The sequence below is a fragment of the Artemia sp. Qi Xiang Cuo genome, chromosome 4 (genome assembly GCF_049724085.1).
Source record: "Artemia sp. Qi Xiang Cuo chromosome 4, ASM4972408v1, whole genome shotgun sequence".
NCBI classification, from domain to species: Eukaryota; Metazoa; Arthropoda; class Branchiopoda; order Anostraca; family Artemiidae; genus Artemia; species Artemia sp. Qi Xiang Cuo.
The window spans coordinates 71,835,822-71,860,404 of NC_142797.1; the positions used below are offsets into that span (position 1 = coordinate 71,835,822).

At 34.9% G+C, this 24,583-nt stretch overlaps 2 protein-coding genes across 3 annotated transcripts in view; both read right to left on the minus strand.

Annotated features, from left to right (window-relative positions):
- l(3)73Ah (polycomb group ring finger 3-like lethal (3) 73Ah) overlaps window positions 1-2,692 on the minus strand; it is a 34,126-nt gene extending 31,434 nt beyond the window's left edge. The window contains exon 1 of the mRNA XM_089087653.1: window positions 2,536-2,692. Coding sequence (XP_088943779.1) covers window positions 2,536-2,641 — 106 coding nt within the window. The 5' untranslated portion in view covers window positions 2,642-2,692. The remainder of the gene's footprint in view (window positions 1-2,535) is intronic.
- Window positions 2,693-7,701: 5,009 nt separating this feature from the next.
- Window positions 7,702-24,583, minus strand: part of ReepA (Receptor expression enhancing protein A) — a 129,001-nt gene continuing 112,119 nt past the window's right edge. For both annotated transcript variants that reach the window (XM_089088522.1, XM_089088521.1), the window contains one exon: window positions 7,702-9,572. In XM_089088522.1, coding sequence (XP_088944648.1) covers window positions 9,513-9,572 — 60 coding nt within the window. In that variant the 3' untranslated portion in view covers window positions 7,702-9,512. The remainder of the gene's footprint in view (window positions 9,573-24,583) is intronic.

Below are 24,583 nucleotides of genomic sequence, written 5' to 3' on the forward strand. Positions count from 1 at the left end.
TGTATAAATTGAATAACAGCACGCCTGACTAATTCTGGATCAGGAGGACCACTCCCCTTTCGAATGTAGGTGCGAACCATCTGTAAAAGAAAATTATAATTGTCAGAACCTCATGAGAACAATATGGAAATTAACACAGGTCACGCCATGCTTTGAGGCATAGAATGGAAAGATGCCTGCAGGCAGCGTAATGTTTAGTTTAACATTATAATACAAAACATTAAACAAACAAACTTAAAAAAACACATCAATCATTTGTTTATGTTCACTTTTGTTATGTTTCTACAAGTTGGACAAACATTTCGGGGGGTTTCAAACCCTCTACCCCCTTGGATACAGCCTTAGACACTACTGTTTATCTTTCTGATATAAGTAGGCATTGAACAAATGTTTATTGTTCAACATAATAGTAAATCATTTAATAATAAGTATTATTTTTAAATATGATGGGTGAAAATGAATTGAACTGATCTGCATAGCTGTGAAGGTGTACTGTAAATCTAAGCTTATATAAATCTCACATGACTCCTTTTGAATTATCACTGTCTAATTAAAAGTTCCAATCACATATATTATAAAACTAAACATTATAATATATAAGACAATAATCCATTGAATGTATACAATTCATAGTATGTATTTTAAACAAGGAGGGGTGGGGGGGGGGGTAAGGTTTATTGGTACCGTACACCAGTTAGGAAGTATTGAAGAATATTCGATTAAGATTAGCTTGAATATTTTTGCAATAAACAGTGACATGCCGAGACTATTTTAAACGCATAGACAGTCTAAAGTACACCTTAATTTCGGATAGAAATTAAAGGTTAAGCTTAGCCAAATCATAGAAAATGCTGTCCAATCTTGAACACAGGATCTTAAAGTTGGAACAAAGTATCTAAATAATAGGCAGACTTAATCTTGGACAACTTTTATTCAAGACAAAGATTGTTACATAGAGTAGTTGTGTTTAAATAGGCTAGGCTGTAAGGCAAGGGGTAACTTTTGTCTAAGTGTAAATGTTGAAAACAAAGTTTGATAGTCAAAACAAATCACTTCAGTTTCTCTATAAGACGAAAGGAATACAGTCAATTTTACCAATATTCTGCTTCCAGCTACACATAGTTCCATTTTCCAACTTATGAAAGACTTCCGTCAGTACAGGGCGAAACCGGACACCACGAAAAGTGTCCGGAATTGCCCCCAAAAAGTGTCCGGAGTTACCCCATGTTGACGCCATTTTGAAATTTTTTTTTCGTAGATAACGGCCTGATATTTACTGATGAAAACTACCGTGCAAATAGCAGGGGTATACCTTGTCTGATCCTTCTAACTCACGGCTCAAGAGCTACAATAACTTAGAAAATATTTGACAAAGACTACATGTGTCAGGATTTCCAGCAAGCAAATAAAAACTCCCTTACCTCTTTTCTCGGCTGTCTCTTTTCTCCAAAATTTAAAACTTGCGGCAAATGAGCGTTACATGAAGGGCATCTAGCGGGAATTTTTTGAAAGGATTAGCTCAAAAACTTTAGACGACAGGTCAAACGTACGGAGTCGCCCCCGTGCGGTATCGCCCCTCTCTCCCCTACAGGGGTGGGGTGAAATTCATTTCCAGCATAAATGATTATTATATTTGGAAAGAGCATAAAAAAGGCATTGAGTGGTATATTCACTTTATTCATAAGTCAATAATATGATTTGGTAAAAATTTACCTTCATTTGCATCAGAAATAAACTTTACCCTCACCTCCCTAATGTGCAAATTTAAGCCTTGAGTTGGTATATATAGGGGTGGGGGAAAAATTCATTTCTCACAAAAATGATTGTTATATTTGGAAAGAGAACAAAAAAGGCATCCAGAGGTATGTTTACTTTATTTGTAAGTCAATAATAGGCCTATAAACTGCTGATAATTTACCAAGTTCATTTCTGACACAAACCAAAGTTAAATATGGATTCAGGATTGTAATACTAACTATGGAGGCAAGTTTATTTCTTAGCTAAATAAACTGTCTGTTGATATAAGCCTTACCCAATTATTTCAGGATATATCTGGGAACATGGTGAGTCTATGGATCTTGTTAGACCAGGAAACAGTCTCTTCTGCCAGAACTGAGTCATTCAAATCATCCATTGACAAGGAATTGTGTAACAAGCCCTGGCAATTAGTTTGGAACTCATCTGATCAGTCAGCACACTATCTTCACTGACCAGCAACTAGGCCTACAGGATCATCCTATTGCTGTCAAGTGCAATTTAAGGTAATATTAGGAGGTGGAACAATTGCCAGAATAGTGAAAATTGTATTTAGAAAGAACATCTAATAGGGAATGAAATGGTACATGCCATAGACTCAAACAGTTTATAAATCAATAAATAAGCTTTGCTAGTAATAATTAAGTAAGAATTGCCATTAGCCTATAGTAGATTCTTAAAATATTTTTTTAAGACAAATCTCTCTAAGAGTGTGAGTGATGAAGGGGGAGTAGGTGTAACCTCATTGTTAAAGCAAACCTAAGCTAGTCTATAACTTACATGTATGAAGGCATTCTATTACTGTAGTTGCATCTATCAAGTACCCAGAGCATATTTTACATGTGATGTGTGCATTTAATGACTTCAGCTTTATTTTTCTTTCCATGATCAGGATAATATTCTATGAAAAAAATAATAGGCCATCAAAACATATCTCAAAGACTTTGCTACCAGAATTTTTCTATCTGACAAACTTGACCAGCATCAATGCCATGTTAATAAAAGTTTTTAAATTGTAATGAATTTACTAGATGTCAGCCACCAGAACCAATCCAAGGACCCATCCGGTGATGACGGCAATAGAATTCATGTTTGCTTCCCATCCTTGCGGAAAAAACATTCTTTTGGCATGAAAGGGAATCTTGCATCCAGCTCTACTCTTGGGCCTGTTTTCAAAAGGACTAAAGCTGGAAGAAAGTCATTCATCTAGGTGAGCCTGAGTTTTAGATCTGGATTTGTTTAACAAATTCCGTTTTTGCTTCCTCCTATCATTAGACTTGAGGCTGTACCTCAACTGTACCTTTAGACTGGAGTAGTGTTGGAATGAAAACCCCTTTTTTGTTGAAATTAAGATTGTTTTCACGAGCATAGGAGGTAAACCTTTGTTTAATCACCATTATTGTGAAGAAATGTCCTTATTCTCAAGGCAGAGTTAAACTAGAACTCTGTGTCAAGTTCAATAAGAAATGGATGAGATTCGGATGAGTGCAAAAACATATTTTATTGAAAAAAAAATCAGAACAAAAGTATAAGCTTACATGGATGGATAACCTCCGTCTATCTCTCATCCTCGTGAAACTGGACCTCTAACCAAATTCACAAATTCTCACCTTAGCCTGAGTTCCTAAGAAGAAGGCAATATAATACATTTTAAGTATCATAAGATAATTTAGAAAACTTAGGAGAATACATAAATTTCTCAGGAGCCAGTAGAATTCTTATAAGCATCACTTGTACTAGAAGATAAATTGGCTGAGTGATCAGTCTATGTCAATCTAAACTTTGAATTTCTCAACCGTAGGTACAGAACACACACCAACTGTGCGTAATGCAGATGTCTAACTTAACTAATTTTATGGTATCATCCGGGTCCCTAAATGCACCCGGATGTTCGTTTTTTTAACGTTGTAAGATAAAGCAAATAAGACATCTATATCACATACTTTTTGTTTGTGCTACAAAACAGTTTTTTAAGGAAGGCTATTCCCCATTGATGCAGTACGAATCGAGAAGGAATTGTGATGAACTGGTTATTGCTTACTGCTGAATCTCTTCAGAGCCACGAGTCACTGTAAAATCAAAAAAGGGGAATAGGGGTGAAAGGCTAAAAGAACTCGGGGTTTCCCAAACCAGAATCACCTTACCTTGTTTTCTCGGATACTCAAGAGTTGGAAGTTCAAGCTTTTCGAATGATCTTGATACGGTAGAGTTCTTAAACGTATAAGTATTGTTGTGGCTTTTCTTTGAACACCTTTTCTTTGGACACCATCAAGCATATTACAGTCAGTAATATAATGAGGTGATAGAGTAAGCATACCATGTTTCTGACATACCACTGTTTTTCTGGGGATGATGCTAGACCTAACATGACTGAAGGGTCTATCAGCTTTAGTTGTCTGCACTTTGTTGTGTTTGTGGGATTTCAAATTGCCTTCAACAGTTAACTCTAAGATCTATTTCATAACTGACACTTTCAAAACCTTATATGGTCATAGCTGTAGTTGGAATACGGTAAAGACAATAAGGTTTTTATGATCCAAATAGAGGACCTTGCATTACATGGGGATAAAGTCTTGCTTCTAAGTAGGTATCACAAGTCAAAATCAAGAGAAATAAGAGAAACATCAATACGATAAACAAGGCCCAATAGATTTAAATCATCAGTAAACATAGTTAAATGATTTTAGACAAAATTTGGAAATGATTTACACATACATTAAATAGTGTTAGCCCTAAGATGGTGTCCACGAACACCACTGAGAACGAAAACCCCGTCAGGTCGCCTTTCATTTCTAATATCACCAAATTAGAGAATACATTGGAAATGTTCAGACAATGAAGAAATCTAATAGGATTATTCTAAATCGTATATACTCCTTTAATAGACGCTTTGTTAAATACAAACATTGTCTTCAGCATAATTTTCTTTTTAATAATAAAAATACAAAATAATTGATCTTTTGTTTCTTGTCGAAGATCACCACAAGTTGGATTACGATTTGATTTTTTTTTTAGCTTCTATTACATTGGCAGTTTTCTGAAAATATTTCTCTGTAATGACTTGTTAGGTATTATTCTCTATGAAAGTTTCTCAGGAATTTTAGCAACAATCAATATTAACCCTTGCATTAAAGTCAAAACGCAGTTTTTTTGTAAATGTTCTCAAGTATTTTTTTGTGGCTTTGTTTACCTTGCGTTTTTCTTCAAATACAAATTTGAATGCTGCATAATTTTACTTACATCTAAGAAGTGTCTGTGTCGTTATCTGATTTAACAGATTGACGGGAGTCTGCAAAATTAGATACTTAGCACGCTGTCCAAGTAAATAACACCGCTTTAGGAGAAGATCCAGTCTGCCAAGCGAGTTTTCTAGCACGTAAGATGAAGTTTTTTTTTTTTTTTAGCTAAAAGTGTGATATTCTGTTGTAGTATCTGAATACTTTTGAATATCCTGGTATTTCAGGTGAGAAAGAAAGTATTTGACTTTTTTTCCACTAAGGGAACCGGTGGCGGATCCAGGGGTGGGGCGAGGGGGTGCGCCCCCCCCTAACGTAGTCTAAAGTAGTGTAATTTAAAGTAGTGCAATCTTGCTAACGCAAGATTGCGTTAATTAAACTTGCTCCTAACGCAAGTTTATCAGATCAACCTATTTTGCACCTCCCTCTAATCCTGGATCCGCCCCTGAAGGGAACCTAACCCCACAGCAGAATTTCCTGAAAGATAGGGATTTCTGCAGTTTCAACCGCAAAAATGTCAGACAAACGTTTAATTTTCCATCTATCAGTCCACTCACGAGAAATTCTCTCAATAAGATGTATAGATGCTTCACAATACCCTTAAATTGATCCATTGTTTTAACTCTAAACTAAGAACAACACCTTTAGAAACTACCCTTGAAATCTCTTTGCAAGATTCTTTTGGCAACAATTACGTCCTTAGCTTCACTTATTGAATTCCTTTGTGCCACTATTTTACTGACTCAATTTTTTTTATAACTTAAATGGACTAATGGAAATACATGACGTTAAATAAGTGAAATAAGATCAATGTCTGTCAGTAAAAAAGCAAAAACTGATTTTAAAAGCAATATCACCCAAATTAGTCGGTAAAAATGACCAGCCAGTCTGTAGGATCTTCTGCCTCCCCCCTTCCAAAAATTTTGGCTACTGATTGCTCTGACACTTCATTCACATGAAAAACATGGAGGACATATGGATGGGTAGTTGAGAAATTAGTGCAAATTTTTTGCTAATCCTATTTTATTTTCTATTTGGTTGATTTTTTAGACATCAGCGCAACTGTTATGACAAAAAGTACAACTTTTTTTCATTAGATAAAGCGTCATTGTTCTATTTTGTTTATGGAAAAATTTCCCTTTTTTTCTGACATGAAAAAAGGATTATCTTAGTTTAAACAACTGTCTTTTTCGTTTTTTTTTCTCAAACACCATAAACCACAGGATCATTGTTTTTAAGCGTAATTGCAAAGTGTAATCATTTGATCTGTTGGTTTAAGTTCACTCCACCAAGGCTGATTTTCTTTAATCTTAAATTATTCTGTCCAAAGGTGACATTTTATGATCTCAAAATTCTCATTGATAAACAATCTTCTAGTCAGAACTGTGATAGACAGTACCACGATAATTTAAAATAACAGCATAAAATAGGGCACAAGGAAGCTGAGAAAGCTACTAGGCATGACAAAGGACAATACATCAAAACGTAGTTGAATAAGTTGAACAGGCTGCCAGTGGTGGAGGCACCAGAAATGTATACATACTGACAAAACAAATCACTGGCGTTCAACTGCATTATTGCCCTTGCTGTTATTGTCACCACAGCTGTTTAAATATGGAAAAAAGACAGTGAGAAAACCCCTATTCAGTTTCCGACTAAAATATGGACTGGCGCTACAGTACCTTGCGAATGGAAAAAGGGGTGTTACAGTTACTCTCCCGTCCATTGGCAACAAAATACTCTTTCAGTTTATATAAGAAAGAATACAGCAGCAAGTTAATGAGGTGCTTAAGGAAGAGCAGAATAATTTCCATCCTAGCAGGTTGTGCTGTGACCTACTGTTTTGAGTTCGAGTATTACTCAGAGAAGTAAACGAATGGCAAGTTCAGGTATTATTCGTCGTTATTGTCTCGGTCCATCCTGAGACTATTCAAAATCTCTTTATGAGGAACAGCTGTGCGCAGCGCAAACAGAGATAAGCTTGACTGATTGATCCTCTGTTGAAAGTGGTGTAAGGCAGGGGTGTGTCTTGTCCCTGAAGCTTTTCGCACCAGTCGTTGACCTTGCCTTTAGATCTTATCATTGTCGTGGAGGAATTAAACTGCGTCAGGAGCGGTCGGTCCACGGTGGTGATTTCGCAGATGATATAGCTATGCTATCGCACTTTCAAGAAGATATGCATAAAACTATGGTTGAGCTAATAGAAAGTTTCCCCACTGGTCTGCAGAACAATGTCAGCAAGAATAAAGCGATACCTAATTCAGTGGTTAATAACTTGGGAACAGGCCTTCATATTGGGGATTTAGAAGTAGAAGAAGTAAATGAATTTCGGTATCTGGGCAGTGTTTTAACGCAAGATGGCAATTGTAAAAGGGAGATAAGACATCAGATTGCTTATGCACAGGCAGCGTTCTTCCAGCTAAATAATGTATGGTGGTACTCTAAATACTCCCAAAAGCTCAAGCTACGATTGCTGAATAGCAATGTTTTATCGGTACTCATAGTGTTGTGAATCACGGAGCATGTGAAAACCCTCGAAAATAGACAGCTCGGATTTGAGAATGATTAGCAATGACAAATAATACAATGACACTCCATCCTAAGACAAAAAATTTTTAACGACAGAAAACAGCGACATTTTGTCAAATGCTATTTATACTGACACATAATCCCCCCTTACTTTCCGCTCAAGCATAAAAGAAAAAATATCTAAAATGTTTTATTTAAAAGATATACTAACAAATTTTGATGCGTAAAAGTAGTAATAAAACAATCCGAAGCTAAATAATGCACATTAGTAGAAGTGAAAGGATACAACAGCAACACTAATTTTAAAACACAAAACTCAAAAACTTTACCAAAAGAACAGCTTTCGTAGATATGAAAAAAAATAAAACATTCTGTAAATTTAAAGCAACTCTCACAGAGAATTATTGTTAAAACTTTCGTATGGTAGATTCAGACACGGTGGTAAAGCGGTTTTTTAGCCTGTAAAATCGTTAAGTATTCACAGTTTCCCGATGGTAGTTCAGGCCTACCCCCTTTCAATATTGGCACAAAACACTCCCTCCTCCCACCCCAAATGGAAAAATATTGGCTTAAAAATTCACTATGTCTTGTTTTTAGGTCCCCTAATGACCATTTAAGAACTAGGATGTTATTTCTACCTTATTGAAAACGAATTATATTTTGAGAAGTTTTTGCTTTTTAATAAGAACCTAAAAAAAACTTCAAGGACTTTTTATTAATATTATAATAATGACATTCGATAAATTTTAGCAGGCTATTATGGAACACAATTCCCACAACATTTTCTTCCATCTACTGTTTTCATCATGCTATGTTACAAATCAAAACAAGATATGTCATGGAGGCAGGTACGAGTCCGTATTCTCTAGGATAGCTTACGACAGCCCCATCCCCCTAATATCCATTGTTTTTAACTTGACAGACGGATTACAGAAAAGTAAAATTAGATTGAAGAAAATTCAGCAGAACCTTTTCTTTTTACCCAAATAAACTGATAAACAGTAATATTCAACTACATCATTTTTTCGTGACCGGTTTAAATTCAGAGAGATAGTTTTACCGGAGCGTCTGAACTTACGGGGCACCAAGGATATCAGACTGTTCGGTCAGAATTTGGCGTTGCCTCCTCGTCATTTTATGGGTAGATTCAGCAATTAATTAGCTACAATTCTGCTGACTTATGAGCAAAATTTTGATACTTACAAAGTTATATTTTCGAAATACAGAGTTGTGAAAAAAAAACCATTGAACTCCATGACTTCAGTCACAAACTTGAAATCGAACACCAGCAATACGGCTTTATTTTTTGACAAATTAAAAAAATATTTTCAACTGTAAGAACTATAAATCATAAAATTATTCTGATAAAAAAGAGGGTCATGCATATTTAGAGAAAGAGATCAAAACATATTGGCAGAGACGAATAAGGAACAAAAGGGCGACGTTACTCGCATTAGACCCTAATTTTAGACCGACTAGAAATCAACTAATCAACTATATACAAATCATTCACTAAAAAATAAAAAAGTTTAGTACGATTTAAAAAGTCTAAAACGTTAAAATAATATTAATAAAAGTAAAACCTTCGCCAGACAAATAACAAGTAGAGAGACATAGTATGCTCCAAAAAAGGGGAATATATTGACTATGCGAACTTACTCTAAATTAATTAAAAGAGAAAAGAGCCAATACGTATGTCATGGTTATGCGAACTGAAAAAAAAAAGAAAAAAATAAGCAAAAGAAACGGTATCTGCCACGAGCAGTTTTTTTTCCATCTGTAAAACCTATAAAGAAAGAAAAATCGTCAAAAAATTCATGGATTCAAGTAGTCCTCAAATCTTGATAGAATTAATTAAAAGAAAACGAGCAATGGAAACAACCGAATTAAAAAAAGAGAAAGAATATACATAAGAAAGCCTAGTATGAAAGACAACTTCTTCGGAGATAAAATTAGCTACTAGAATTACTATTGAACTGCTTTGATAAATCTTCATTGGCGCTTGGAAGCCTGAGTTCGTTTTCTTCTTGGCAACGTTGCATAGCTACTTGTCTAAAAAAAAAAAAAAAAAAAAAAAAATCAAACAGAATTAGTAATTGCGGTAAGGAATAGAGGCAATGGCCATCTAAATCCTGACATTAAACCCAGTCTATAGGGGTTCGCCCCACCTTACGGCAAAAAAAACCACTGTTGAAAAACAATATGACTATTTATTAAAAAAAAAAAAATTAGGAATGACGAAAAAAAAAAAAAAACAGTAGGTATTTATTTTAGCTTCGCAAGGACTCTTTATCCACGACGACCAGGAGTAGATAATAACTCTTTACCGGAGATCCTGTTCATAGAAATGACCTAGCTAACTAAGAGTGTAAAAACAAAAGTGTTTTAATATATTAAATTAATTAAGTTAGTTATAATAATAATAAAAGAATTATTATTAGTTATATGTTATTATTAGTTTTTATAATATATACAATGAACAAAAATGAACGAAAAGGCAATCAATTTTACTTTGAAGAGGGGACAGGGCTTTTAAAAGAAAATGAACAAAACAAGGTGATGTAGCCTACATAAATAATGGAAGTCAGGGGGGGGGGATTACAAAACGTCATTATAAATCGAGAAGGTGGGCTTTGGACGCCCTTTGATTTTTGATTTTTTTTTTTTTTTTTTTTTTGAAATGAGAAAGTTCAATTACCTTACCCAAGTAAGGTAAGGGTAAGGATCTAAGAAAGGTAAATTGTCAGAAAGGGTTTTTCAGTGACAATAAGTATCATTAAAAATCATCAAATTCAAATAAACGTAGAAACCCTGAATATAGTGGTAACCATTTGTGGAATTATGTGACTATGTAGCAATATTCAGACACCATGTTTTGATTTACGACATTCATGCTGCAACGACACTTAATGATTAATATCTTTTCAAATTCGAACCACCGTAAATATCATAGTGACGGGGGAGCCCCATATGGCCTTAAAATGCTGATTTTGGCTTAAAAGAGTCATTGGTAACGTTAGAAACTTAGAAGTCATAAAGACTAAAAAGTATTAACTTTTCCTCTTTAACTTTGAGAATGTTGATTCATGGTTGCAATAAGAGTAGCTCATTGGTCATATATTCTGTTTTCCTGTTTTTTACATGGATTAATTATACTTCTTTCTCTTTTTATTACTCTTTTCGATCGTTTCTTTATATTTTTTTTTCCATTGCTAAAGTTGATTTTTTTCCATTACTTCAATGACGAGAAACCTTTACTTCAATGACTACTTCTTTGGTCTACGTTTTCAAGGTCTACTTCTTTGGTTTTCCCCTTTATGGTAAAAACAACAACCATAACAGCAAAAGGAAATATGAATGGGCAGAATTTACCCCGCATAAAATAGATAATGCTGCCCAACTGAATCAATCCATAAATATTACAATATAATTTGACATTTACCGAAACAATATAAATTCAAAGAAGAACAAATCAGATAGGGTTGTCTTGTACATAAGCATTACGTATAATCATGAATACATATTGCGGGATAATACAATTCATACTGACTGTACCAACATATTGTTTTCCTATTATTCGACGCATCTCAACTTTTGAGTTGTAGTTATTAATAACAGGTGGACATACAACACAACAACCCAATAACAACAGTAACACAAATCAAAGGTGAAATAATATCATCACAAGTAAAATTAAAAAGGCCTCGTAAAACAAAGAGTATGAAGAAACTCAAATAAAATCCATTTAAATATTCCATGATAGTTTGAAACTTGAAAATACTTAATTTTCGGGGTATCACTGCTGTGTTTCTTTACAAAAATGAAATGGCACAGTAAAAAAGCAAAAAAACAAAACAAAAAAGTATTCAAAAACAAAAAAAGGGCGGTAAAACTCTATTTTATTGACAGAACATTGTCTTATTGTCAAAAAATTTGCTTCTTCATCCCCTTCAAATCCGATACTTAACCCTGGATATTTATGTAAAAGCTATCGATATAAGGTTGGAAAAAACTAATTGTGTTTTTTTCACTTTGTATGCGATTTATTTATTACTAGTGACATTATTTGGGAGGAGAGGAGCCTTGCCTCTCAAGATTTCGTTGCCCCCCCCCTCCTGTAGACGTTGAAAAATTCTTTTTTTGGTATTTCATAAAAATGGCTTTTTGTTGGTACTTTCATTCAAAAATTGCAAAACAACAGAAATATTCCCTTTGGATTTTGAAAAATACATTTTTAACCCCCCCCCCCCTCTCCTAGTTTTTTGAATAGACGCCACTATTTATTACTACCGTTATTTATTCGACTCAAAATTTGGCTCTCATATAGCATGTATCAGTGTTTCCCTAATAAAATTGTAAAAATATGCATTGCAATCAGGCTCCTTTTGTTGTTAGTTTTTCTCTATTTAAAAATCGTTAGTTAAAATGGTTCTACGTGTTTTCCGATTGAAAATTCGCTCTTACAGAAATTCGCTCTTTACGCTAAAGTTTCTTATTGTTTTAAAAAATAAAGTTGTGTGACAGATTCAAACTTTAGCGTAAAGAGCGAGGTATTGAGGAGGGGATAGCCCCTTTCATATTAGGAATAATTTCTCTTCGTTTTAAGTTTTAATGTCGCTCCTTACTTTCAGTTAAAAAAAACTTGTTTTTTTATTTAATTTCTGAACGTTTTTGAATTAATGCAGCTTTGATTTTGGCTCACCGTACATGAATAATTAAAACAAAATTTGCATATTATTTTTAATTTTTTGGCTAAATGGCTTTCTCGAAATTTTGTTCTGACGTAACTTAAGAATTAACTTACGTAACGAATTTCTATATTCGTATGTTTTATTACGTATATTAGGGAGTTTGCCCCCTAGTTGATACCTTGCTCTTTACGCTAAAGTTTGAATTTTGTTCGAATCCCAAACCCCTGAATCACACAGGCCGGTTAATAAGAATAGATAGCTCTTTTGAAAGTACTAAAAAAAACTTTAGCATAAAGGGCATGAAGCTTATGCGAAAATAAATTTTTTCGTATAAGTAACGATTCCGGGGCGTTCGACTCTTAAACGCTGCTCCTTAATTTCAGTTGAAAAAAACTTGTTTTTTTTTATTTAATTTCTGACTGTTTTTTAAGTGATGCTGGGGAATCCAGCTCTCCATTCATAGAGATACTCCTTCCCCCAAGAAAACATCATCTATGGAAGGATTCTCCCCAATAGCCATCTGCTCCGACACTCCCCACCAGGAAAAAATCCCTCCTGACACGTCTTTATACTTTCCATTAACCAATACTATGTGTAAACAATGGGCAAAGTTCATAACTTCCAGCCCTTCCCCCAGGAACTGTGGGGGATTAAGTCATCCTCAAAGACATATATTTATTAGATTTTCGACTATGCTGAACAAAATGGCTATCTCAAAATTTTGATTGGGTGACTTTGGAAAAAAATGAGAGTGGGAGGGGGCCAAGCTGCCATCCAATTTTTCTGGTCACTGAAAAAGGGCACTAGAACTTTTAATTTCCGTTCAAATAAGCCCTCTCACGATATTCTAGGACTACTGAATCGATACGATCATCCCCGAAAAAAAAAAAAAAAAAAAAAAAAAAAAAAAAAAAAAAACAGGCAACAAAAATCTCTTTAAATTGTTTATTTATTTATAGTGTCCAGCTAATTCGTCGAACCGATAGAATATAAATAAGACACCGAAAAATGTGGACTTTATGCAATAGTTGTAAAAGGCTTTATGGTGGATTTCCAACACGTAAAGTAAATTTTAGTCAGGCATGCCTCAACATAAATAAAAAATGTGTATTTTATACAATCAAACAGTTCGTGGTAAGTAAGGAGCAACTCGGCTCAATAGTGACCGAAACTCTAAAAAACTAAATTTTGATACCAATATATACATCAAAAGAATCAGATTTTTATGCTGATTTCAAATATATAAATTTCATCAAATTTAGTCTTACCCATCAAAAGTTACGCGCCTGAGAAAATCTGCCTTATTTTCGAAAAAGAGGAAAACATCCCCAAAGAGTCACAGCACTTTAATGAAAATCACACCATCATATTCAGCGTATCAGAAGACCCAACTATAGAAGTTTCAAGCTCCTATCTGCAAAAATGTGGAATTTTGTATTCACGGATGCGTGTTTATTTGTTTTGTTTTTTCCCAGGGGTGATCGTATAGACCCAGTGGTCCTCGAAAATCGCGGGAGGGCTCATTCGAACGGAAATTAAAAGTTCTAGTGCCTTTTTAAGTGACTAAAAAAATGTAGGGCAACTCGGCCCCTCCCACGTTCATTTTTTTCCCAAAGTCGCCCGATCAAAACTTTTAGATAGCCATTTTGTTCAGCATGGTAGAAAAATACAATAACTACATCTTTGAGGATGACTTAATCCCCCACAGTCCCCGCAAGAAGGTCTGCAAGTTATGAACTTTGCCCAATGTTTACATACAGTATTGGTTGTTGGGAAGTATACAGAAGTTTTCAGGGGAATTTTTCTGTTAGTTGGAGGGGAGGATGGGCCGGGTGTTACGTGGGAGGATCGTTCCATGGAGGCAGTTTTCATGGGGAAAGGACATTGCTATGGAGGGGGCACCGAATTTCCCAGTATTATTAAAAAAAAGGTCATAGATTAAATTAAAAAAAAACATTTTTTTTAATTGAAAGTAAAGAGCAACATTAAAACATAAAACCAGACAGAAATTATTACGTATGTGATCGGTTTCGCCCCCTAGTCATTATCTCACTCTTTACGAATATCTATTGTATGTTTGTTCGCATTGATTTTTTATTTAATTTCTGTTCGTTTTAAGTTTCATTTATACTTTAATAGCAACATATATTTTTTCGTTTTAAGCTTGATTTTCATATTCAATCTGAGTATTACTCACTTTAAGATCTATTTATTCATTTATATTATTACTTGTTGTATGTTTTTTGCTATGATTGTTTATTTAATTTCTGTTCGTTTTGGGTTTCATTTATTCTTCAATAGTAATTTCTGGTCGTTTTGAGTTTCAGTTTTAACAGGTATTTGTATCTGTTGAGCTTAATTTTAAAATGGTCTTTACTTTTCTTTGAAAAACTTATTTTTTGAATAGTTTTTTTTTAATTAATTGTATAAAATACACTTCTTCAAATACACATTTTTTATTTATGTTGAGGCATGCCTGACAAAATTTACTTTGCGTGTTCCAAATCCATCATAAAGCCTTTTACAATTACTGCATAAAGTCCATATTTTTCTGTGTCTTATTTTTATTCTGTCAGGTCGACGTGTTAGCTGGACACTATAAATACATAAACAATTTAAAGAGTTTTTCGTAGAAAATAAAATTCGAAACCGTGTTTTTCTTTGGGTTTACCCCGGACAATCGTTCTATGATTTTTAATTACGTTTGAAAAATAGACTGGGGGATTAGCTGGACACTATAAATACAAACAGCTAAAATAAAGGGTAATTTTGAAGAAACCCCTACCAGTCTTAATCTAACCTGAATTAAATAAAAAAAAACAAAAATAAAATAAAAAAAAACCCATAAAACCCAATAAATAAAAAAAAACCCACTCCAAGGTGAAGTGTATGAAGTGCGAAGTGGCTTTGTGTTTCACGCCAAACAGAAACTGTTTCCTATCTTACGACACTAGCTAGACGATGTGTGACTATGTGCTGTTACTGCCGGATGTTGCCTGTGGGAACCATTCTGTAGTTTCTTCACTTTCATCAATAAAAAATTTTTCTTGACATTTTCGTCGCGGAATGACCTTAAATAAAGCACAGAAACAGGCGCGGAATTTTTTCCTCTCTTTTTCAATATTCAGGCATCAAAGGGTTAAAGTGAGAGAAGGAGGTCACACCCAAACTCTTGTTTTGTGGTGATTTTTGTTCGTTTCAAGCTTGATTTGCATATTCAATGCAAAAACAAGCACTCGTTTTAAGATTTATTTATTAATTTACATTCATATCTATTGCATGTTTGTTTGCATTTATTGTTTATTTAATTTCTGTCCGTTTTAAGTTTCATTTATACATCAATAGGAAAATATTTTTTCCGTTTCAAACTTGATTTTCATATTCAATCTAAGCATTACTCGCTTTAAGATCTATTTATACACTTATATTATTACTTGTTGTATGTTTTTGCTATGATTGTTTATTTAATTTCTTTTCGTGTTGGGTTTCATTTATTCTTTAATAGTTATTTCTGGTCGTTTTGAGTTTGAATTTTAACAGGTATTTGTATCTGCTGAGCTTAAGTTTAAAATGGCCTTTACTTTTCATTGAAAAAATTATTTTTGGGAATTTTTTTTAAATTAATTTTTGTTCGTTTTTGATTGCAAAAAGTTTCAAGTTTTTATGGCATAGGGGCGGGGGGGGGGGTTGCTTACTGTCCGATTATTCTTGACTTTAAAAAACGGATCTAGAACTTTCAATTTAAATCGAGTGAGGCTTTTTTCAGAGTCTATACGATTACCTCTTTGATAAAAACATTATATATGAACAATAGTCAGCTTGCATAACTCGTGGACAGCAATTTAAAACAATGAACGGATTTAAAAAATTGATTCAATAAAGATGTTTTGAACATTTCACTTGCTGACACAGAGTCCACAGAGAGATAAGGACTGTTTGGAATTGACCTTAATAGGATTTTGTTTGCGAAAGCTAATTTGCATTTGTCGCAGAGCATTCACTTAAACCTTACAATTGGATGATTCTAATAGATTGACTGTGTGTTTTTCCCATACAAAACTTTACCTTATTAAACTCTTTGGGGTGGAGGCGGCGTAGTTGGCAGAAGGAAGAAAACTTTAGCGTAGACAGCGGGAGAGGGGGAGGGTGATGTTGGAGACTCATCCAATACGGGGTGAAACTTCACTTATCTCCTCCGTTCCCGATTTAGGAGATTAGACAGACTCATTGGGCTGTAGAATGTTGGACCGTTTGAGTTGTGGAAAACTTTAAACTACTCAAAAATACTTTATATTTTTAGTTATTGCAGGATTGATTTCATAGATTGTGCAATGGTGAGCCCTCCGGCCTAGGATTTGGGTGAGCCTCAACTCATAATATGCAATTTTGGTTAATTGTTCCGTGTTATGTGCATATATTATTCTATATATGCTATTTTGAGATATACTTTTATCGCATTGTGTTCATTTTTAAGCCTTGAGATAAAAACTGAAACCTTAGCGTAGACAGTGGTGGGGAAAGTCTCCCCCTCACATGCATAATTGAGCAGCCACAGAGAAAGTAATACAAATGAAAATAATCTGTCTTTTGAAAATGTTTTTTTTTCAAAAGACACGAACAAAATCGTCTAAAGGAACCTGAAGTGCTATCTCTGACATTTCCATTGATTCTTTTTTCCCGTTACTTTCAGATGTAAAATTTAGAATATTATCGAATGGGTCTAGTCGTCCCCTCCATGAATCATTCACATTTGGAAAACCCACCCCCTGGGAAATCCCCCTCAAGAACATTTTTTTCCTGCTGATAATTTTATGTGGAAGAGGTGGTCGCATAAAATTTGGAACGGGGTTCATTGAATTACAAATAAAAAGTTGTAGTGCCCTTACACCAGGGGCGGATACAGGATTTTTTTAAAGGGAGGACGCAAAATAGGTTGATCCGATAAACTTGCGTTAGGAGCAAGTATAATTAACGCAATATTGCATTAATTAAGTAAATTACATTACTTTAGACTACGTTAGGGGGGCCCCACCCCTCCCCTGGATCCGCCACTGCCTTACACTCTCTGTTTCTTTCCTTGTTAGGGAGGAGAGCAGATGCCTAATAGGTGTGTGTTAGTACCAAAACATTCTAACTCTTATTGTGTCTTTTGGGATAAACAGAATTAGTCCAAAGGAAGCGGTGGGGGGGTTGCTATTTAATCTCTCTTGATTCTCGTGAGTATTTCTGGTCTAGGCTGTTTTAATGAAAGGAAAATTGGGGGATTTTACTATGGGCGATTGTCCCGGGGAGGTTTTCCGACAGTGTGGAGGACTTCTTGGGGAGAGGGACTTTAAAGACCTGTGTTACTGCAAAGTAAACTAAGAATTTTCATTATTTTCGGTTCATTTTCTTAAATTCTGATTTTTGATTCTTATTGATTTCTTTGGACTAATTTACGGCGTATTTGACTACGATTTGAATGTAAAAACAATACAGTTATTTTTGGTATTTATTCAAGAATTTCGTTTAAAATTAGAAACAAATAACGTTACAAAGACATATTGTCATATTATATCCAATTTTGATCCTATTTATTGGTTTACTTACATTTGAACTCTGCGAAATCAAGAAAAGTTAAGACACACGGTATAGGCTATATATGATTTTTTTTTTGTTCTTTTGATTCTTTTGTTAGGGAGGAGGGCAAATGCCTACTAGGTGTGTGTTATTACCAAAAACATTCTATATCTCATTGATATTCAGGCATATACAAAATTAGTTTAAAGGAAGGGGCGGGGGTGGCTGTAAAGATCGATTCTATATCAACATCAATTAATTCTGGATGTAAATTCTGTAATAAAAACATAACATTTATTTCTTTTCAACATCATCGTATTCTTTTTTTTTAATAATTTACCGTATTTTTCATTTTTAATTTTTCGGTTAAATAGTATAAACGTAAAATATGAAAGCACATATTGGGCATTCCAGTCAGCCCTCGTAAAAATAAGAAATCTAATAACGGATCTTAATTCAAAATGTACAGCGGGTAACTAGGCTTAAAAAAAAAAAAATGACCGGTCTCAATTAGAAATTGAAACTCTTACTACTACCAGTGCCGTATCAAGGATTTTGGCTCAGTGGAGGGGGTAATAACGCCTGCCTCCGGACCCTGCCGGGTTCCGTCGACACAGGAATTTTTCTTATCTGACCTTAGAACTATTTTTAATGAAATTACTATTATAAATTTTTTTTTTCGGATGGACTTGGGGAAAAAAGGGTGTGTGGGGGGGGGGGGGGCTAGTTGCCCTCGGATATCATTTGACTCTTAAGAATTGAACTAGAACTTTCAATTTCCAATCAAATGAGCCCCCCTCTGAAGTTTATACGAGCATCCCTTTCATAAAAACCATATATACCCCCAGGGCATAACTTATAACCCTTGCCCCTGAAGACTGTGTGGGGGGAGTGTCCTGCTCAAACATATAATTTCCAGAACTTCCAACTACGTTGAACAAAATGGGTTATAAAAATTTTTGATTGGATGTGTTTGGGGAAATCGTGGGCGTGGAAGGGGTATTAGTTGCCTTAGAATCACTTTCGACTATTAAAAAGCTTAAGCTGAAGAATCACTTAGAATAACTTACGCTGAACAAAATGGCTATCTCAAAATTTTGATTGGATGTGAGTAGTAAGTATCTATTGAATTCTAGCCAATTATGTTCCTTGCTATGTTATTTACCCACTTTATGTTCCTTGTCAGCTTTCCATGGCAGATTATCAGACTGGTTATCTGGCATTGTATAATGTAGTCCAACATGTTTTGAGAGTATGGTCGTACTTATATAACTCAAGCAGACAGTTTTTTTTAAGGGTTAAAGTGATTAGCAATTACGAGCGGGGATTCCCCGCTGTTGTTTTTTTAAATCGAAAACTAGAGATTGTCAAATTGCGTATTAAGGAATGCTTTTGTATGGAAAGCTGTCAATCACCCGTGTGTTATCCACAGTTCCATTTTTGAAGTCTGTGCTATCAAGAGCGGTTTCCGTATTTGTTTTGGAGAATTGCCTTTAGCCAACAATAGTTTAGAAATAAAAAAAAAATTAACAAGAAATGACTGAAAAGTGTTTTGGGGGAGATAGGATGATTGTGTACAAATTGTTTGATTGACATTTAAAAAGGAGTAATGAGATTTGCGAATTGGAGTGTAGGATTCGCGAATTTGATCCTATTAAGGATTTACTTGAAATAAAATATTTTAACTAGAAATGGCTGAAAAGTGTTTTGGGGGAGATGAGTTGATTGTGTTCTGTATAATACACAACTGATGTTTGGACAGTGTTGTCAATTTAAAATATACTTCGATGTGTTGTCAATTTAAAAGAGAGTGCTTAAAGGGAAAGTCAATTCACCAAAAGGAAATATGTGCACGCTCAGGCTAGGGTTGAGTTGCACGGGAGTTGAGTTGCACGGAGGGTTGAGTTGCACGAGGGTTCAGTTAAAGGGGGTACAGTTACACGGGGTTTTAGTTAAATGGGGTCGAGTTGCACGAGGGCTCAGTAGCACGAGGGTTCAGTAGAACGGGGGTTCAGTTGTACGGAGTTTCGGTTATACAAGGGTTCAGTTACATGGGGAGTTCAGTTGCACGGGGGTTTAGTTAAATGAGGTTGAATTGCACGGGGGTTGAGTTGCACGAGGGGTTCAGTTGCACGGGGTTCAGTTACATGCGGGTTCAGTTAGACGGGGTTTAGTTAAAGGTGGTTGAGTTGCACGGGGGGTTGAGCTGCACGAGGGTTCAGTTAAAGGGGGTTCAGTTGCACGGGGGTTTGAGTAATTTTTACGTGGTTTGAGAGACTCTGTTGTTTTATTCTGTGTGATTTTTTCTTTACTTGGTGGCCATTCAAAAAGCGAGGATTTTGTGTTAAATAAATAATTCTTATACATTTTAAAATAGCTTTACGGGGTTTGAGAGACTCTGATGTTATTTTCCTTGTGATTTTTTCTTTACTTTGTGTCCACTCAAAAAACGATGATTTCTGTTAAATAAATATTTCTTATACATTTTAAAATAGCTTTACGGGGTTTGAGAGACTCTGTCGTTTTATTCTATGTGATTTTTTCTTTACTTGGTGGCCATTCAAAACGCGAAGATTTCTGTTAACTAAATAATTCTTATACCTTTTAAAATAGTTTTACGGGGTTTGAGAGACTCTGTTGTTTTATTCTGTGTTATTTTTGCTTTACTTGGTGGCCATTCAAAAAGCGAGGATTTCTGTTAAATAAATAATTCTTATATATTTTAAAATAACTTTACGGGGTTTTAGAGACTCTGTCGATTTATTCTGTGTGATTTTTACTTTACTTGGTGGCTATTCAAAAAGCGAGAATTTCTGTTAAATAAATAATGCTTATACATTCTAAAATAGCTTTAATAGGTTTGAGAGACTATGTTGATTTATTCCGTTTTATATTTTCTTTACTTTGTGTTCAATCAAAAATTGAGGATCTCTGTTAAATAAGTAATTATTATACAATTTAAAATAGCTTTACGGGGTTTTACAGACTCATTTGATTTATTCTGTGTGATTTTTTCTTTACTTGGTGGCCATTCAAAAAGCGAGGATTTCTGTTAAATAAATAATTCTTATACCTTTTAAAATAGCTTTACGGGGTTTGAGAGACTCTGTTGTTTTATTCTGTGTGATTTTTTCTTTACTTGGTGGCCATTCAAAAAGCGAGGATTTCTGTTAAATAAATAATTCCTATACATTTTAAAATAGCTTTACGGGGTTTGAGAGACTCTGTTAATTTATTCTGTGTTATTTTTTCTTTACTTGGTGGTCACTCCAAAAACGATGATTTCTGTTAAAAAATAATACTTATAAATTTTAAAATAGCTTCACAGGGTTTGAGAGACTCTGCTGATATATTCTTATTTATTTTTTCTTTACTTGTTGGCAATTCAAAAAGCGAGGATTTCTGTTAAATAAATAATTCTTATACCTTTTAAAATAGCTTTTTGGGTCTTTCTGAACTTTCTGTGAGAGGCGGGGTAACTATTTACCTCAAACAATTAAAGGAGAAAGTGAGTTATGCGACTGGTAGGGAAAAATGATCGGTATTGATTATTTAAGAAAAACTACAATTAATAAATACTTTCCTATACGTCAAAACATTGCGCTTTACTGAACTATCTAAAGATGGGACAACAATGTCGTTTGAATGATTCTAGGATGAATTGATTTTTGTGGATGGTATGGAAAAAATGGTATGCGCTAAATATTCAGGTAAACATTCGAGTATAAATAAGGCTATTGTGTCTTTCTGAACTTTCTGTGAGAGGCGAGGGTAAGTATTTAGTTTAAATAATTCTAGGAGGAATTGAGTTTTGTGGCTGGTGCGGAAAAATGGTACGTGTGGGGTAAATTAAGTTTCGAGGGGGGTAAAAATGGTAGTTATTTACTACCCAGTAAACAGGTGACTTGAAATGCTTCATTAGAAATAGTTTATTGCTAATGATCCTCCTCGACAGATATTTTTTTTATTGTATTTTATAGCTATTAGCCAAACGTTGCTCTGTGTTTGTCACACCAACTAGTAAATATTTATCGGGGTTTTATTTTTTCTGTTCAATTATTTTCAGTGTAAGCCAATATAATTACCTCGTTCTTTTATTCTAACTTAACTCGTAGGAATAGGACTTCTAGAATAAGGATTCATTCCCTTGACTAAATCAGTTTATTCATGTATAATGGTGAACAAAAGACTATTAATTCTCCGTATTCTTGGTACGTGTGGGGTAAATTAAGCTTTGAGGGGGGTAAAAATGGTAGTTATTTAGTACCCAGTAATTAGGTGACTTGAAATGCTTCATTAGAAGTAGTTTATTGCTAATGATACCTCCTCGACAGATATTTGTTTTATTGCATTTTATAGCTATTAGCCAAACGTTGCTCTGTGTTTGTCACACCAACTAGTAAATATTTATCGGGGTTTAATTTTTTCTGTTCAATTATTTTAAGTGTAAGCCAATATAATTACCTCATTCTTTTATTATAAATTAACTTGTATGAATAGGACTTCTAGAATAAGGATTCATTCCCTCGACTCAATCAGTTTATTCATATATAATGGTGAACAAAAGACTATTAATTCTCCGTATTCTTCTTCTTATTATCTAGCTAAACGTTGCGCTGTGTTTGTCGCACCAACTAGTAAATATTTATCGGGCTTTTATTTTTCCGTTCAATTATTTTCAGTGTAAGCCAATATAATGCTAGGGGGAGTAAAAATGGTAGTTATTTTGTACCCCGTGAACAGGCGACTTGATAAGCTTCATTAGAAGTAGGTTACTGCTAATGATACCTCCTCAACAGATATTTTTATCGTTCGAACAATTGTGCTCTATGATTGGTCAGAGACACGATGTGGCTTTCCCACTGGGGGTTTTATGACTCCTCCCCAAAATGAATTCAGATAGTTTTAGGACTCATCTCCCTAGCCATAACTCCATTCAACCTTGAGCGAAGGTATAAAAGTTTGATTAAGTATTTTTCTACTCAACAACTACATTAATAACCGCCAAGCTGATACGAATGTATGGCACAGAATTCATCGGATTGAAAAAATCCTCGTGTGGTGTTTTATTTGGATGTGCCTTTTTATTATTGTCTATGGATCTCGAGGAAAGTGACTGTTATCATTGGATAGTGAACTACAATCTGTTTGAGCATGATAAAAGCTTGTGAAGTACTACATTACGTCATGTAAACAGACTGGGATTCTATGATAGAGTGATTACACCACTTAATAATACTGGTCAGGAGCTGAGAAATGTTCAGGAGGAAGTCAGTGAAATTTGCAGCTTTTTCGGGGTTGAAGCACTCTACGTGAAGGGTAATGTACCTACAGACAAAGTTTTAATTCAAAAGTGTGACCCTAGGATTCCACTTTTCAATCTAGCAGAGTTTAAGTGTCCTAAATTTGAAGGAGGTTATCACCGTCCTGAAGACGAGGTTAGGTTCTTTGCGCAGTGGATACCTAAGGACATACCTGATCGTGATAAATCCATAAGACATGGTAAAAACTATTCTATATCATGGGACCATCGTTTCTGGATGTTTAAGTGTGAACTTTAAGTACTATTTTTATGTAAATATGTGTTGTTGTTTTTTTTTTCTCAAAAAAAAAATCTGTTAATACGTTTAAGCAATAAATATCTTTAAGCTTAACCCGTCTTTATTCTTTAGAATAGTTCTATTCATTTCATTAAATTATGAAGAAATTGTAAGTAAGTAACAATCACTTCCTTGAATTCGCTTCCTGAACACAATACAGATATTTAATTCAAGAAATCATAATAAAATCGCAAGTAAGTAATACACTCTTTATTGTTTTCACCTATTGGAAACACAATACTGAAATTTCATTCAAAAAATTATGAAGGAATTGTAAATAGGTAACACACTCATTCTTGAAGTCACCTCTTGTATGCACGATGCAGAAATTTCATTCACGAAACTATGAAAAAATTGTAACAAACACTCACAGAGACGACACACACACAGAGACGACACACTCAAAGTGATGACTTACACATAGAGACGAAAAACACACTGAGATGACACATATAGAGAGACGACACACACAGAGAGAGAGACAACAAATACACAGAGTCGACTCACACACAGAGAGGACAAACACACAGAGACAACAGACACAAAGAGACGTCTCACACACAGAGGACAAACACACAGACACGACACACACACACACACACAGAGACGACACACACATAGAGACAATACAGACACAGAGACGACAGACACACAAAAGACGAAACACACAGAGACGAGACATACACAGAGGCGACCCACACATAGACGACACACACATAGAGACAACACAGACACAGAGACGACAGACACACAAAGACGAAACACACACAGAGACGAGACATACACAGAGGCGACACACACACGCACACATAGACAACCTAGAGTGGCGCGCCCCTCTAAGTGAACATAGATCAATCCAACATTTTGGATATCTCTCTCGCTATGACTCTGTTTTTGTGTCGTGTCTGTGCGTGTGTCCTCTCAATGTGTGTGTGTGTGTGTTATCTATGTGGGTGTGTCGTCTCTTTGTTTGTGTTTGTCTCTGTGTGTTTGTCGTCTCAGTGCGTGTGTCGTCTCTATGTGTAAGTCGTCACTTTGTGTGTGCCGTCTCTGTGCGTGTGTGTGTGCGTGTGTCGTCTCTGTGTGGGTGCCGTCTCTATGTGTGTTTTTGTCTGTGTCTGTGCTGTCTCTATGTGTGTGTGTGTGTCATCTCTATGTGCGTTTCGTATCTGTGTATGTGTGTCGTCTCTGTGGGTGTGTAGTCTCTGTTTTT